The following is a 15,579-nucleotide window of genomic DNA, read 5'->3' as shown; positions in this document are numbered from 1 at the left end:
TCCATGTAATGCGTTAAAGTATAAAGGTGAGCATGTAGATATAGTACGACGGTGCCATAGGCTACATGTAATATCCTTTGTGTGTTGCCCTCCTTCGTGTGTATAAAAGTATGCAAGATTATTCACTAAGCTTTGCTTACTTTTTAGTTGTTTACCCTTTTTATAGGTTGTCCCGGAAGAGGAAGCAAAGTTAAGTAATATAAAGATTGAAGCTTAAAGTTGTTTTATGGATATTGATTGCCTTAGCAAAAATGAGGAAAATGGTAATATTGATAGGACCTGTAGAGACCCCTTTGAACTATTGGCTCATAGTACATTTGATTGTTTTTGTATAATTATTGATTATGTCAAGTGTAAGAGTTAAGGAGTTTTAGTCATTCTCAATGGGTCATTTTGCAATAGAAATGAATTTGATTGTGATGAACATATTTTGGAAACTCATTATCCGTAACAGGTTTTGACAATGATTTTACGAAAAGGTCATGCCGAAATTTCTAATTTTTGTACGTTCTCTTTTGTAATGAGTTTTGGTAAATGAATTTGATTGAATTCAGAAATGTTGTGTTCTAAAGCTTAGAATTGAATTTGAAAGGATTGTAGGTTGAGTCAAATGTCAAAACTTGGTTTTGGATCTGTCAGGTGAACATATGCGATGCATATATTATGTATGCGGCGCATATTTGATAAACATGGGTTTATGCGGCGCATTTTCAAATGCATTAAAACTTTCTGATCTTTTTGGCATCGCGACATGCAACACATATTTAAGGTATGCGGCGCATATCTTTTATTAAAAAAAAAAACCTTATTTTTCAATTAAATCGAGTTGTGTCGTTTCATATAAAAATCCATATTTAAGGTATGAGGCTTAAATGTTGTGGTGAAAATAAAGAAAATCAAAAAGTATAAAAATTTAGTGCTAGAAGTGTAAGGGGTTAAAATGTTGTGGTGAAAACAAAAAGAATAAAAAGGTTACCCTTCTTTGCACTTAACCGTTAAAAAACTAATAGAAGTTTTGTATGAAAATAAAAGTAGTTCGCATAAAAGTTTAGTGCTAAAAGTGTAAGAGGTTAAAATAATCTGGTGAAAATAAAAGAAAATAAAAAAAGTATCAAAGTTTAGTGCTAAAAGTGTAAGGAGTTAAAATGTTGTTATGAAAATAAAAAGAATAAAAACGATACTATTCTTTGCATGTAATAGTTAAAAACAAACCGTGAATTTTTTGTTTGAAGGAAAGTAGTTCACATAATAGTTTAGTGTTAAAAGTATAAGTGGCTAAAATGTTGCGGTGAAAATAAAAGAAAACCAAAAAGTATAAAAATTTAGTGTTAAAAGTTTAAAAAGTTCAAATATTGTGGTGAAAATAAAATGAATAAAAGGTTTATTATTCTTTACATGTTTTCTTGTACACTTCTTTTTAATATATATGTTAAAAAGTTTGTTGTTAAAGTGTAATAGGCTAAAATGTTGTGTTTAAATAAAAGATTATCAAAAAGTATGAATGTTTAGTAGTAAAAGTGTAAAAAAGTTAAGATATTGTGATCAAAATAAAAAGATAAAAAGTTTGCTAAAAATTATAAAAGTTTAGTGCTAAAAGCGTAAAGAGTGAAATTATTGTTGTGAAAATAAAAAAATAAAAAATATACTTTTCTTAACATGTTTTCCCGTACTTTAAGATAAAAGAAAAATCAAAAAGTATGAAATTTTGGTGCTAAAGTGTAAATAGTTCAAATATTATGGTGAAAATATAAATAATAAATAGTTTACTAAAAATTATTATAGTTTAGTGTTAAAAGTGTAAAGGTCGAATCTTTGTAGTGAAAATAAAAAGAATAAAAAGTATACTATTCTTTACTAAAAAGTATTATATTTTAGTGCGCAACCATGTAAAGATTGAAACTTATGTGATTAAAATAAAAAGAATAGAAAGTATACTATTGTTTACACGTTTTCCATATTTTTTTTAAATATATATATATTATATATTTTCCAACATTCAGTCGGTATACGACATCAAGAAAACCTCACCGTATAATGGTGAAGCCTTGCACGTACTTTAGACAACGAAATGTTGACCATGAGCCGTTACAAGTATTCGGAGGAAAAAATCCAAAATTTTGCCATCCAAAACCCGAAAATTTTCTGTTTTATTAGTAATTAATTTGAATTTGTTTCAACCATATTTTACAAAAAATTAAGATAATAAGTTTACTCTTATTATATAAATATTGATTTGAACTTTTTATAAACATTTATTAAAATGTTTATGTAGTATCTAAATATTTAGTTCTTTTTTCTTTTCGAATTACAACAAGTGTTAACTGACATTAGAAATTGATGATCTATTGAAGAATTTTTTAATTACTTTCATTAAGATACTACGATATGGAGTATTACACTAGAATTAATATGATATCCGTATAATTTGGGTGTGATTGTAATTATAGTGATTAATAAGGTTAGTTAGCTCACCCAAAGTAAGCCGCCTCATATAACCAAAACGCAACACTTTCATAACACACACATATGGTGTAAAAAAAAAAAATCTTTTCTAGTTTCTTCTCATTTTCCCCACATTCTCTCCGTCACTTCCCGGAGAGAAAAAACCAAAAAAATTAACCAATCACCCCCAAATTCATCAAACCCTAAAATAATTCCGTCATTTCCTTTAACCAATTCATTTCAATCTTAATCAATTCCCCCTTACTACTTTCCCAATTCTCACAATTCTCTGATTCAATTCAATGAATTCTCTCACTTTATAATCAGTCTCTTTTTATTTCCTCAAAACCGAATCTCCGAGAAAGCAATTCTCCACATCTTAATTCTCATAATTAAATTATCCGTTATGGCGATCCGATTCACCGTTTCTTATTCCGGTTACGTTGCTCAAAACCTAACCGGAAAATCCAACACCGCTTGTCGGTCAATTCTCCATGAATTTTTCCGGGCTTCCGGAGCTCCGAATTACGACCCGCCGCCGCCCGGCTTCCGATCACCGGATAACCCGGTTTCTGCCGGGTTTTCCGGACTAGCTAAGGAATTATTAGGGTTAGAAAACTGTCATAAAACGTCTCCGATTGTTGCTGGGTTGATTTCGTTAGTTAAGTCAACGGCAGTTGGCGGGTCGAGTTGTTTTTGTTCGGATCCGGGTTCGGGTGGGGTTTTTGGGATATCACCGATAAAACCCGGTTCGATTTTGCCGTTTTGGCAAGGGTCAAAATGGATGCCTTGTAATGAGGTAAATAGTAGAATAATTGCAGATAAAGGTGGGACAATTAAGAATCTTGTGAAAAAGAATGACATTGTTAACGAGTCGTTAAAAACGGCGAAATGCGAGGTTGTAAGTAGTCCGAAAACAGTAGGAAATGTGAGGAATGAGAGGAATGGATGGATTTCAAAAATCTTGAATGTTTGTAGTGATGATGCCAAGGCGGCTTTTACGGCTTTAAGTGTGAGTATCTTGTTTAGGTCTCAGTTAGCAGAGCCGAGGTCGATTCCGTCTGCTTCCATGTGTCCTACTCTTGATGTCGGTGACCGAATTTTGGCAGAGAAGGTAGAATCTTGGTTTTATTTGTTAAATTTGTTGGTTATTGACATGTTTGAATTGTATGGTATGATAAAGTTTTAATCTTGATACGTATTATTAAGCGATATTGTGTTATTGTTTGTTTTATATGCTGAATGAACAATTGAAATGGTTAAATCGACACTTTTATGCCTTATTAAGAAAAGCTAGTGAATAAAAAGTGTGATTGTTTAGTAGATTGCTGTAGGTATTTTCGGTGTAATGTTAGTTTTTTTGAATTGTGTTGGTGTGTTTAGTAGGTAGAAATTTGTTTTGTTGTTGGTTGTTTATCGGTAATTTAGGGTTGGTGTATCCTAAGTGGTGTTTGGGTAAAGTAATGTTATTAAGCAGTACTATTGTTTGCAAAAAGATATAGATAATAAGTGGTATTAATGTTTGCTTTAAGATGATTATAAGTAGTAATACTCTCTGTTTTATGTGATCGAGATACTTTTAAACCGTAGTAACTTGTTTTGTATCAACTTATAGAATGAATGACAACCCTACCAGAAAATGAGTACAATGTAGTAGAATGATACAGCTTGATAGAGTAGCCGATGTAACCATCCATAGAGATTAATTTGAATTGTTCTTTATAGGGAAGGTTTTGTTAAGCACTAGATGAATCTTTGAAAAATAATGAACTTTTGTCCTTTCGTAATTTAGGTTTCGTACGTCTTTCGGAAGCCAGAAGTTTCGGATATTGTAATCTTTAAGGCTCCTCCCATTCTCCAGGTAAGATCATAGTTCTGAAGTATTTGTTTTTATAAGCTGATGTCGTTTATCTGTTTGCATAGGCTCATGTGTCTTTCGGATATTGTTCTCATTAATTCATCATGCAGGAAATTGGTTACAGTTCTAGTGATGTTTTTATAAAAAGAATTGTAGCAAAGGCTGGAGATTGTGTTGAGGTAAGACACCATGTTCTCTTCAAGAGATTTGAGTCATCTGATTTGATGTTTGGCGTACTAACATGATTTCGTGGATTCAGGTCAAAAATGGTAAATTGCTGGTAAATGGTGTTCCCCAAGATGAGGAATTCATTCTAGAGCCATTACATTATGAAATGAAACCCATGGTACCTTCTTCAAACTTTATTAGTGTGCTGTTATGCTGATTAGCACCAAGATCCTAAAACGGGTCGACTTTTTGTTGTTTTACAGATCGTGCCAGAAGGCTATGTGTTTGTGATGGGCGACAACCGTAACAACAGTTTTGATTCACACAACTGGTAATTCTCATGATTTGAATGATACGTTTTTTAAGAGGTGTCAAAATGGGTGGGTCCAATGGGTTGGGTATGGGTCAAAACGGGTAGTTATATATGAACTGCCAGTTGACCTGTTGTGTACAATTTTATCTTATTTTTAAGATAGGAATTATTTTATATGGTTTATAAAGTAGTATTAAGTTAGAATGAGATCAGTCTGCCTTGGTTGATTGTATTTTCTAGTAATGAACATCTATGTGAGTTCTATTAGAATGAGATCAGTCTGCCTTGGTTGATTGTATTTTCTAGTAATGAACATCTATGTGAGTTCTATTAGAATGAGATCAGTCTGCCTTGGTTGATTGTATTTTCTAGTAATGAACATCTATGTGAGTTCTATTAGAATGAGATCAGTCTGCCTTGGTTGGAGTACTCAAGTTTATTTGAATGACATCTTTTGAAAAGTTTTGGAATAAGGTAATCTGTTATCTGGGTAAAATGATTCCTGGGAGTTGGGGGGTGGCAACTTTGATTACACGCTGATTTTTTTTTTTTCCTTCTGTGGAGCTGATTTGGTGTTTGGAATTTTGTTATTTTATGAGATTAGCCTAAGTGAAGTTTTATAAAAGTTTGTGCCTTTTGTTAAGTGCAAATGAAGTTGGTTGCATTAAACAGAATTTAGGCAACCTTCCCTCTTTTTGACTGCTTCTTTTAGCTAAGTTCATTTGACGTTAATTGGTTGTTGCGTTAGAGATATAAATCAAGTTGAGTGACATGTTAATGTTGAAAATTGCCACCTGTACTTCTGTTGTTTGACACACGTCACACTACATGTACATATGTATTCTTATTTGTGAGTGACTTGTTATGTGCAGGGGTCCCCTTCCTGTAGAGAACATTGTGGGTAGGTCTGTATTTCGGTACTGGCCACCCACAAAAGTATCAGACACCATTTATGATACAAGAAGAAGCGTTGCACATTCTTGACCCCTTTGATCCTTCCTAAACAGAGGGTGAATCTTGAATGACTCCTTTTTTCTGACAATTTACTGTTTGTCCCTCTTTTCCGCTCATCATCCCGAGCATTGTGAATACTTTACCTCTTTATTTGCAGACTCCCACATTCTATGTATTTGGATCGGACAATTATGTCCATCGGTTTGTTATTTAACTGTATTGATGGCTATTTGTGGCCGTTTAGGATTGGTTTTTTTATCTTTTGTTTCTTAAATTGTTAATGCATTTTTAAAGAATTCTTTCTTTTGATTAGTAAGATGAAAAGTCTGTAATTCATGTATTCTTTATAATTTAGTAGAGCTATGATTGAGTGACTTGGAAGTAGTACTTGCCAGAGTTATTGCATATACTGTTTTTAAAGGTTGAAGTCCTTGATTCTGCTGTTTTTGTTGGCGATTTTTTTGGCAGTGAATCATTTGTAAATCGTTTCTCATGCTGCATTCTAATTGCTTGAAGTTATTACAAAGTGTTATCTATTGTATGAAAGGTTTCTGGTACCGTCACATTGTTATTCATTGTGAAAAGTATTTGTGCTAAATGTTGTAGTTATAGTATGTGCTTGTATATTTGGATAAGATTTGCTCATATTAAGTGTGTTCCGTAAGTCAGGTTTATACATTTGCTCATCTACCTTGTCGTTTGTAGCTCATGGATCCATATGAATACTTTTGGATTTTGGGGTCCTTGTTTTTGGGGAATTTTGTGATTAAACTAGTTTTCAAGAAACTTGTTTATCATTAGCTCTTTGAATGCATGAAAGTTACCTGCACTATTTATAGTCAAAAGCAGACGACAAATAATTATGAAAAGCTGGGGATTGTTAAATTGGGAATCATTAGATTTACTGTTTCTTAACTTTTAAGGAAGCTTGTAATTTGCTTGAGACGGAGTTGCGTTATGCAATCAAGTAGATCATATCGCTATCGTTCTATTTTTTCCGTTTATATACAAAATTTTGGACAGAGGTAAACATGGTAGAAATGAAGATTATAGCTTGTCATTTTCATTTTTTATAGGCGTAATAGTTGTACCAAAAAGAATGTAGCCAAAGTCCCACTGCTATTTTATCATACATTTTGTATCAAAGCTTTGTTCTTTTAACATTTCCATGTTTAGTATCATGGCAAACTCTAATTTCTTAACTAATTCTTCATGTTAGTATTTCTATATAACATGGATGTACTTAATCAACAGTATTATTAGGGAACAAGACGATTCTTTTTCCCTTTATTTGTAAAATGCACCAGCCATAAGTCTATAACCACACTAAACTAACGAGTCAATAGACCAAATAGGTTATGTACAAATCTCAGAGGTTGTTATGAGTTATGCAGCAAGAAGTAATTGTATGATGACTAAACACCATAATTTTCTCCTAAAGAATTGACACTTTGCAGATAAAAACATTACTCTTGCTAACTGCCCATTATGTTTCGACATAACATTGATACCAGCAACCCCAAAAGAGAAGAAAAAGTGCCACCTGCAAAAACAGTTGGTCACTAGCGAATAGATCAGCGGCCATTATTCTGGAGGAATATGGGAGGATTCATTAGGCAATGGTGGGATAATATATAAATTGTAAAATAAATATTATGAACGCAAGCTTTCTAAATGAAACTGCATTACTTTTATCTGATACAATTACCCTCATATATGAAAAAAAACTAAGATATATACAAACACAAGTCTTGCAAATGCAAGTTCATGATTAGCAAGGAGGCAATATAAAATCATTAACTATGAATGTGCCAACATGGGTTATGTTTTATCTTTAATTAGGCATACGGAAAAAAAACACAAAAAGTTATCTGAGAAGGAAACGGATCAAAAGATGTCCAATATGTATTTATACGAGTAATATTCTGGACAAAGTGTTTCAGGTCAAACCCAACCCACCCATTTAGCCACCTCTGATAAAAGGATATCTGAGTTGCCATACAAGGTTTCCGCGTTGGCAACAGAATGCAATTTATTGATAGAAAGATTCACACAAATGGTACTCGCCAGAATTTGAGGTCTTTTGCTTATCAAGATGACTCATTGCCGAATGCATTTGGAGGTCAATTTCCAGCTTGATATTCTAAGTCGACGACATTCTTTTCAACATTAGGTATGTGTAACCACATTTCACATCTACCAATAAGCTCAAATATACAGTTACCTCCCATTTGAATGCCATTATCACGAACAAAAGCCATCCATCCTCCACAAAAAGGTATGCAGCATCTGTACTTATGTAGGAATTGAGTTGATTGTCTAGCATTCTCCTTTTAAAATGTGGAGAATAGTTGATGTTTTGCAGTTAGGAAGGTGCCTCGTAGAGAACTGATATGGAACTTTTCAAGCAATTTGATAATGGCAATTGAATATCTTTACACAATGTCAGCAAACAAATTAACAAAAAAGATTACATATTTTAATCATGTCTTAAAAAAGTTTTAACACTTTTTACATGTGAATTAATATCCTGGAATAGCACTCTTGCTGAATACGTTATTGCTATCAACATTTCACTTCCTAGCATTATAAGCTAATAAACAAACAAATAATCACAATCGTGATTAAAGTCATTTTCGACCTATACCTGACTTTCTATTAGCGGTTCTTGATTGGGAGCCAGCAACAGATCCCATGGCTCTGGGTTTTACGACATTTTCCTTTGACTTTCATGGATTTTCTGAGAAACGCCATTAGTCAACCCATTAATTAACATCACCATCTTCCTAGTCTAAGGATTCCTGTCTATCTCTAAGAATATTCAAACACAATTCACACTTGCCGATTAGTTCAAATATGCAGACATCTCTCACATTAATATCGATCATTATCACGAACAAAACTCAGCCACCCGCCACAGAAAGTATGTAGCGCAGAGTCAACCATATGACTCAACAAAGATGCATGATCCCTTTCCCTCAACAAAATCAGCCTGCCACGTGTTCCCACTGGGACCCTTTAAAGAAATCGTTCTGGTTGTTTTCCCTTCCAAATGTTTGCCAAACTTTAAATGTATTTTCTGTAACAGTAAACCCTGTAATCACAATATGAACAGTAAATGACACTTGATCTATTCATACCACATTAAACCTATGAAACCACAAGGGAACTTTTTTTTTTTTTTTCCGAAAAAGTATCAAAATCCATACATCCATGCTACACAAGTGTCTGGTTTCTGTATCTAAAGTTATATCCAACTGGGAATACTAATCGCATAAAGAATGTTCCTATCTTCATCATTTCTTGCCATCTAAATGCATAGTTTCTAGTTTAAATCACTTTTTTTCTTTAAAATTATTATTTGTGGATGACTTGTTATGTTGCAGGGGTCCTCTTCCAGTAGAAAACATTGTGGGCAGGTCTGTATTTCGGTACTGGCCACCCACAAAAGTATCAGACACCAATTGTGATGCAAGAAGAAGCGTTGCACATTCTTGACCCGTTCATCCTCCCTATCTAAACAGAGGGTGAATCTTGAATGTCTCCTTTTTCTAACAATTTACCGTTTGTCCCACTTTTCTTTTGCCGTTGCAGCTCATCATCGTAAGCATTGTAAATATTTTACCTCAATGTTTGCGGTCTCCTGCATTCTGTGTATTTGGATCGTTTATGTCCACCGGTTTGTTAATTAACTGTATTGATGGCTATTTGTGGCTTTTTAGGATTGGTCTTTCTACTTTCATTTCTTAAATTGTTAATGCATATTCAAAGAATTCTTTCTTTTGATTAGTAAGATCAAAAGTCTGTAATTCTTGTAGTCTTTGCCGTAAACTAGGTATTCATTGCTTCTGTAATCATGCAATTGCCTACATTGTTTACGGCCTTCGAATGGTGAACTATTTCATCTAAATAAAGTTAACTAGGTCGAAGCCACTTGAAACTAGCCTATGAATAATAGACCCTTTGATCCAAGCATTCCTTAGATGTATTGAATATTCAAATGTGGCTAATCATCAAATACCAATAGATCAGTAATTATATGAGGAGTATGTTCAGAGTCAATTCTATTGACCCGTGTGGTCTTAGGATATCCGGAGTGGTATTGCCGGGGGTAGAGCTACTTTCACCACAGCGCGCCATGTGGCATCCTGGGTTGTTGGGGGTTGCCTGGGAAAAAAAAAAGGGAGCGGTATTGCCTGGAAGGTGGGGTAGGGTATTGATTGATTTATTTTTTATTTGTATGTTGACTTTGTTTTTAGATAAAAAACATTATTATTTATTTAGAAAACATAAAAATTATGAAAAACACTTTAAAATACATAAAAAAATCCGAAAAAACATTAAAAATACTTAAAAAACATTAAAAAAATTCAAAACAAAACAATCATTATGTAAAAAACATTAAACACACATTAAAAAAAAAAACTAGTCGTCATCGCTAAAATAATCTTCCACAGTAGGCGGCACATATTCTTCGGCAGGTGCATGGCGGTTCTCCTATAGATGATCAACCAAATCCGCCAATAGTATGTTGTGTGTTTCCCTACTCCTTACGGCGAGAGAGTTTATAATTCTTTGATCCATTGGAGTTTGTTTCTTCCAGTAAGCCGGGTCCATGGTTGGGTCGTGCTCGTTGAAGTCTTGACAATAGGCTTTATCTTCATCCTCCAAAATCATATTATGCAAAATAATACAAGTATATATCACGTCATGCATTCTATCCTTGTCCCAATATCGCGAAGGGAAACTAAGAACTTTCCACCTTTTCTTCAAAACCCCAAAAGCTCTTTCAATATCCTTGCGAGCCGACTCCTGTTTCTTCTTGAAGTACTTCCTCTTTTCGTCAATCGGATCGGTGAAAGTCTTCACAAAAGTAGCACACTATGGATAGATACCATCGGATAAATAATAACCGGATTTGTAAAAGTTACTGTGAGCATAAAAAGCACCTACAAATTATGAATGTAACACGTGTTTCACAAAATAATATGAAAATATATGTAATAATATATAATAATAACATTTATAAGATAATAATTTACCTTTAGGTGCCAATCCGGATATTATCTCTTCAAGATTGGGGGACGACTCAAACATGTTGATGTCGTTGTGGGAGCCCCGCGTTCCAAATCCATAAGTCAGCTCAAGCAACGGCCTAAAGTATCATACTAGGACTCCCAATATCCCCACGTGTGTGCGTACCGCGCCATGCGGTAGGACACATCTCCCACGTCCAATGCATGCAATCAATACTACCAATCATGCCCGGGAAACCGTGTAGCTGCTCATGCATGTCGTATATGCGCTGAAGGTCAGTCCAAGTCTGTAACACCCCAAATATTTTAAGGTAAAAGAAATTAACCCTTTTTTATAGTTTTGACATTAAATTAATTTCTTAGTATTTTATTTTTGATTATGGGGTTAATTTAGTTGGAACTTTGACGGATAGCGGGTGTTAATACCCACAAATTTCTGTTGAGTTGTGGCAAGCTAAGGAGGTGCCAGCCAACTTCTTTTTCCTTGACTCACATTTCCACTTTGTTCTTCAACACTTCCTTCATGCATTTCTTCTTTTTCATTTCACATATAAAGACAATTCTCTCTTTAATTCAAGAATAAGAACACCCATATTATCCATCACCATCAAATAATCTTCAATTAAGAATCCAAAAGCTAGGGTTTGTGGATTGGGTGATGGTGGCCGAAAATTGATAGAAGAAGGGGAAGAATTTGTGGCTTGAAAACCCTAATCTTTTATTTTCCACTGATTGAGGTATTGATTTCCCTTAATTTAGTTTTCTTCCCTCTTTTGAATTTAGGGTTCATGAATGAACCAATTTGGGAGTTTTGCTAGAAATTGAATTATGGGCATTTTCCCTCAATTCCTTGGTTAACCTAGTTGTCATTGAGTTATTTAATGTGTTTGATTATGAAATTGATAAGTTCTTGTGATAATTTCGGTTAATGAGAAAAGATGAGTTTTTCTAGTTATTGAGATAATGATGAAAATGGTAGAATGAGCTATTTAGTGTTATTGTATGAATGAAAGTAGCTCAATGACAATTGGGTTGGGTTTTGGGTTTAGAAAAGACTAGTAATTGAGTATGACTAAGTTAAGCTAGTCAAATTGTGAGTGAAAGCTTATGCATTTTATGTTATGATCATAGGTTGAGCTTGTTGAGCATTATTGTTTAGCTTAGTTGTCCTTGTTGCGGAGGAGGTGAGTATATTTGCATACCTTTATGTTTATGTTGGATCAATTGACCACATCATGTTGAAGCCCTTTGTCCATGGTGGTTTTGACCATTTCATGTTGAAGTTTATTTGTCCATTTGTGGTAGTTGATGCGGCATTAGCCCATGTGGGGCATTGTGATTGTGAGGCCTAAGAACCTCCGGGGCCTAAGAACCCCGATAGTTGATCTATTGAGGCCTAAGAACCTCTGGTGGCCTAAGAACCCCGATAGATGATCATGATTATGTTATTTAGCTTATATGGATCCATATATGTGATGTTAGTGTGCAAGGTGAATATGTAAATGTGACATGACGATGCCATAGGTTACATGTGAAAGTCCTTGTACTTGGCCCTCCTTCGTATTCGTAAATGTATGCAAGTATATTCACTAAGCCTTTGCTTATGTTTTAGTTGTTTACTCTTTTATAGGTAGTTCCGGAAGAAAGAACTAGTGTTGTTGATTGAAGAAAATTGATTTAGAGCTTGAAGTAATCCTTGGAAGTTTTTGAAGGTATTTAGGTCATCCTTGAATGGGTGAGAATCTTTTGGTGTAGATACCTAGTTGTCCCTCTCCTTTGGCTCATGGTACATTTTGTTTTGGAGTCATGTTTCTGTAACATTTCTGTAAATTTTCAAGTTGTAAAGTTTTGGAAGTTGGAAATGTCGTATTTGGGTGTTAATGGTGCCAAAACAGGTAAATGACCCGTTAGGGTTGATCTTGGATTTATGAAATAAACTATGTTGTAATTGTGTTTGAAATGTGTCTATGAAGTCGTTATAAATCTCTAAAAAGTGTCTTTCAGCTGTTGGTTCGAAATTTGATGATTACGAATTGTTCATGGTTGAAATGAGTTTTAGGTTTGCTTTCAGGTGGTCCACTGCGGCGCAGTGGGGGTGACTTTGCCCACTGCGGCGCAGTGGAATCCCACGGATATAATTTCAGTTCTTCCCACTGCGGCGCAGTGGGAGATGTGTCGTACCCACTTCGACGCAGTGGGGCTTGTTCAAGTTCTGGCCGAGGATATCCACTGCGGTGCAGTGGGGAGTCTTCGACCCACTGCGGCGCAGTGGGGTTTAAAAAAAAAAATTTATGATTTCGGTTTATCGAGTCCAGTCCTTTCAAGTTGGTATCAAAGCCAAGGTTTAAGGGATTTAGGTATTCCCTCGAGTAGAGAGTGCCTAGACTTAAACCTTAGTTGAGACTCGACCTTAGGTGACCGAAATTTTATATGGGACCGAAGGATGCATTTGATGATGCTAGTTTATCCATTTGCTAGTATTTAAAGAACAATAAGAAGTCGGCCTTATTGTGGTTGAAGTACTAACAATTGTATAAACTGACGACATCAAACCTTAGGACGGTTTAGTATAAAGTTATAGGTTTTGACTTTTAGCTCGAGAGAGATGGGGTGTACATTTAAAACAATTTTATCTACTCTTTTTATAGTATGGCTGAAAATCATAATGAAGAGGATGAACACAATAGACGAAATGAAGAAGAGGAGCCCGTATTTGATGAAGATAGTATGGATATATCTGACCAAATAGGGAGGGCATTAGAAAAGTATACTCCCATCTTGCTGAAGAGGTTGAACCAGACTTTGGAAGGAGCAGTGAATGACCACATTGCTCAAATGATCAGAGAAGAAGTTGTGGTCAATGTGCAACGAGAATTTGAAAGACGGGATGCCAAAGAGAAAGATAAGAAGAACGAGGAGGAAAGGGATGTGGAAGTTACGGAAGAAAGAACTTACAAGAAAAAGTTCACATTTCGGGATTTTGAGGTATGCCACCCACCGGAGTATCACGGTGATCGTGATCCTATAGTTTGTACTCGGTGGATCTCGGAAATTGAAGGGGCATTCCGTACTAGTCAATGCCCCTCACATTTGAAGGTTGTTTTCGTGGTGGGAATGTTGAGAAATAGTGGCAAGAGGTGGTGGGATGGTTTGTTGACAGTGAAGAAGGGGGCCTTGGATAATATAGAATGGCTCGAGTTCAAGACTTTGTTCTTCAAGGAATTCCGGTCTGAAGCCGAAGTTACTAAGTTGAGGAGTGAATTCCTCAACGATTGTCAAGGTAGCATGAGCTTAAATGAATTCCGGGCTCAATTCTTGGACAAGGCACAATTTTGTCCGGAATTTCTAGGGAATGATCAATTGCTTAAGGAGCAATTTTATTTGAAATTGAAGAAGAGCTTGCGGGAGAAAATTAGCTTATGTCAAATGGAGTCTTTCTCCATGTTGGCGGATGTGGCCAGGGACCATGAAATTGAAATGTCTAGGGGGGATGAAGGTGACTTGAAAAGGAAACATGAAGATGTAAACTCCCCAAACAAGAAGTTTAGACAAGAGGGTGGTTCCGGTAATTTTTCTAATAGGAGGAATGTTCCTTTTTTCCATCAATGTAAGAAGAATCATTCGGGGATATGTAGGGCGACGGAGAAGGGTTGTTATACATGCGGGAAACCGGGACACACAAGCCGGGAATGCAAGTCGAAACTACACAAACCAGTTATATGATTTAAGTGCTATGAAGAGGGACATATGAAAAGTTCTTGCCCCAATTGACTGAAGAAGAAAGACTTGAAGAGAGGAGGAGGGAGGCGGAGAGAAGGAATGCCCAAGCTCATGGAAATCAACGAGGGAGATCGTTCCAACTAATGGTGGAACAAGCTAGGAATGCGGATGATGTCGTTACAAGTACATTTCTTGTATATGATGTGCCTATGCGAATTCTCTTTGATTCAGGGGCGAATAGGTCGTTTGTTGCAACTAGAGTAATTCATGTTATTCCCGTATCTAAGTCGTGTCTAGAAAATACTTTGCAAGTTGAGGTTGGGAATGGTAGGATGGAATTAGTGAGGGATGTGTATAAAGGATGTGAAATTAAGATCTCTTCAGAACTCTTCCAAGCTAATCTAATTCCTTTTCCAATGGGGAGAGTTTGACATAATCCTAGGTATGGATTGGTTAAGCTCTTGTAACGCCAAGATTGCGTGTAATGAAAAAGTGGTATACTTGAAGAATTCTAAGGGCGAAGACTTGGTGGTCTACGGTGATAGGAAAGAACGTTCTATGTCCGTGTGTACCTTCGCTCGTGCCAAACGTTACATATCCCATGGATGTCCTGCTTATCTTGCTCACATCGTTGATGTTGATAAGAAACCCCTTTCTATCGAAGACATCCCCATTGTTAAAGATTTCGTCGATGTTTTTCCCGAGGACTTGCCGGGTATTCCTCCTGAACGACAAGTTGAATTCTCCATTGATCTCATTCCGGGGGCTAACCCCATTGCTAAAGCTCCTTACCGTTTGGCTCCTTCAGAAATGCAAGAAATGATGAAGCAACTCCAAGAGTTACTTGAAAAGGGTTTCATTCGACCTAGTAACTCTCCTTGGGGCGCACCTGTACTTTTTGTCAAAAAGAAGGATGGTAGCATGCGGATGTGTATCGATTATCGTGAACTCAACAAAGTCACCGTAAAGAACAAATACCCCTTGCCTAGAATTGACGACCTATTTGATCAACTTCAAGGAGCTTCATATTTTTCTAAAATAGATCTTCGATCGGGTTATCATCAACTCAAGGTACGTGATGAAGATAT

General features: G+C 35.6%; 2 protein-coding genes across 2 annotated transcripts; both read left to right on the top strand.

Moving 5' to 3' along the window:
• Window positions 1–2,513: 2,513 nt before the first annotated feature.
• LOC122607533 (thylakoidal processing peptidase 1, chloroplastic-like) lies at window positions 2,514–6,140 on the top strand. The gene is made up of 6 exons (XM_043780523.1): window positions 2,514–3,556; window positions 4,235–4,303; window positions 4,411–4,479; window positions 4,560–4,646; window positions 4,732–4,799; window positions 5,654–6,140. Exons 1-6 carry the CDS (start codon window positions 2,849–2,851, stop codon window positions 5,763–5,765), a joined length of 1,113 nt encoding a protein of 370 aa, XP_043636458.1. The 5' UTR covers window positions 2,514–2,848; the 3' UTR covers window positions 5,766–6,140.
• A 7,280-nt stretch (window positions 6,141–13,420) lies between these two features.
• Window positions 13,421–14,922, top strand: LOC122608911. Its single transcript, XM_043781982.1, has 2 exons — window positions 13,421–14,336; window positions 14,513–14,922. Exons 1-2 carry the CDS (start codon window positions 13,421–13,423, stop codon window positions 14,920–14,922), a joined length of 1,326 nt encoding a protein of 441 aa, XP_043637917.1.
• Window positions 14,923–15,579: the final 657 nt, after the last annotated feature.

The sequence above is a fragment of the Erigeron canadensis genome, chromosome 7, assembly GCF_010389155.1.
Source record: "Erigeron canadensis isolate Cc75 chromosome 7, C_canadensis_v1, whole genome shotgun sequence".
Lineage (NCBI taxonomy): Eukaryota > Viridiplantae > Streptophyta > Magnoliopsida > Asterales > Asteraceae > Erigeron > Erigeron canadensis.
The sequence above is the reverse complement of the archived record's forward strand: the minus strand, read 5'-3'. Positions and strand labels throughout refer to the sequence as shown.

Bases quoted from the DNA above. Each gene is read 5' to 3' on its own strand.
- LOC122607533 (XM_043780523.1), top strand. From the start codon at position 2,849: ATGGCGATCCGATTCACCGTTTCTTATTCCGGTTACGTTGCTCAAAAC. The intron at 4,480-4,559 runs GTAAGACACCAT...TCGTGGATTCAG, and splicing joins AGGCTGGAGATTGTGTTGAG to GTCAAAAATGGTAAATTGCT. The intron at 4,800-5,653 runs GTAATTCTCATG...TGTTATGTGCAG, and splicing joins AGTTTTGATTCACACAACTG to GGGTCCCCTTCCTGTAGAGA.
- LOC122608911 (XM_043781982.1), top strand. From the start codon at position 13,421: ATGGCTGAAAATCATAATGAAGAGGATGAACACAATAGACGAAATGAA. The intron at 14,337-14,512 runs GTAATTTTTCTA...TGCTATGAAGAG, and splicing joins TAGACAAGAGGGTGGTTCCG to GGACATATGAAAAGTTCTTG.